The 1,033-nt window shown below is 31.9% G+C and overlaps 1 protein-coding gene across 3 annotated transcripts in view; it reads left to right on the forward strand.

Annotated features, from left to right (window-relative positions):
- Positions 1 to 1,033, forward strand: part of Ercc6l2 (ERCC excision repair 6 like 2) — a 185,023-nt gene that overhangs the window by 81,485 nt on the left and 102,505 nt on the right. For all 3 annotated transcript variants that reach the window (XM_012517485.2, XM_023703936.1, XM_023703937.1), the window contains exon 12: positions 402 to 497. In XM_012517485.2, coding sequence (XP_012372939.1) covers positions 402 to 497 — 96 coding nt within the window. The remainder of the gene's footprint in view (positions 1 to 401; positions 498 to 1,033) is intronic.

Raw genomic sequence — 1,033 nt, forward strand, 5'->3', positions numbered from 1 at the left:
CCTGACCATGGCCATCTTCCTCACACAAACACAGATTCAGCCATCCTTCCCTATTGTAAAACAAATTAAGTTTCTAAACCAAGGTACCACATTTTTGGGTAGCTGAAATATATTAAAAGGTTTTTTTTTTTTTTTAAATATGTAGGAAAATCTTACAAAAATATTACTTGAGTATCCCAAAATTGTAAAACCCAACACAGCCTATTTACATCAGCTCAAATGATTATTTCTTTCAAGGAAGTAGAAAAAGAATATGCCATAGGTATCTTATTTGTGTTTTAATATCCTGCTTTTATGATGTTAATGTGTGATTTATTGTTTTAGCTGCAGAAACTTGGCACAGTTAAGCTGTAGTGCAACAGTTTATGTTTTTTTAATGAGGTTTTTTCTGTTCCTTCCAGGGCTGGTGGACTAGGCCTCAATTTTGTTGGTGCCAATGTTGTTATATTATTTGATCCTACTTGGAATCCAGCCAATGATCTTCAAGCCATTGACAGGTATAATACTGACAAAATTTAAAGTGATCTGCAAATTTGTTTAATCTAAAAATATTCCTTAACATTTTAGGTCACTTATAATAGGACTGGAGAAGAGAAAGAGCTTCTGTTTAAGATAACCCTGATCCTCTAAATTGACATAGCAGAATAGTAGTAGCTGTTTATTTTCTGTCATTTTCAACTCCACTAATATGACAGAAATGACTAAAGAAGAAAAGTTAAATCTGTAACACTCAAACTAGGACAGTTCATTGAATGATCAGACATTTTGATAAACTTCTTAAAGATAGAAAGCAAATACTATCTGTGTGATCAAGAAATGAACAGGAAAGAGACCCTGAACACCCTGTAGACCCTTCCCTAAAATACATACATGTGAGAGAAAATTATTTTGACTTTTAGTTCTCATCAGTAGCTAATGTATCAATATATAAGGAAAAAATATAAGTAAATATTGACATCTAGGAACTCAGAACATTTATTATTCATAGTCTGTAAACATTGCTCAAAAGATATCCAGTGAATGAAATGTTAAC

Source organism: Octodon degus, unplaced genomic scaffold (assembly GCF_000260255.1).
Source record: "Octodon degus isolate 3935 unplaced genomic scaffold, OctDeg1.0 scaffold00184, whole genome shotgun sequence".
Taxonomy (NCBI): domain Eukaryota; kingdom Metazoa; phylum Chordata; class Mammalia; order Rodentia; family Octodontidae; genus Octodon; species Octodon degus.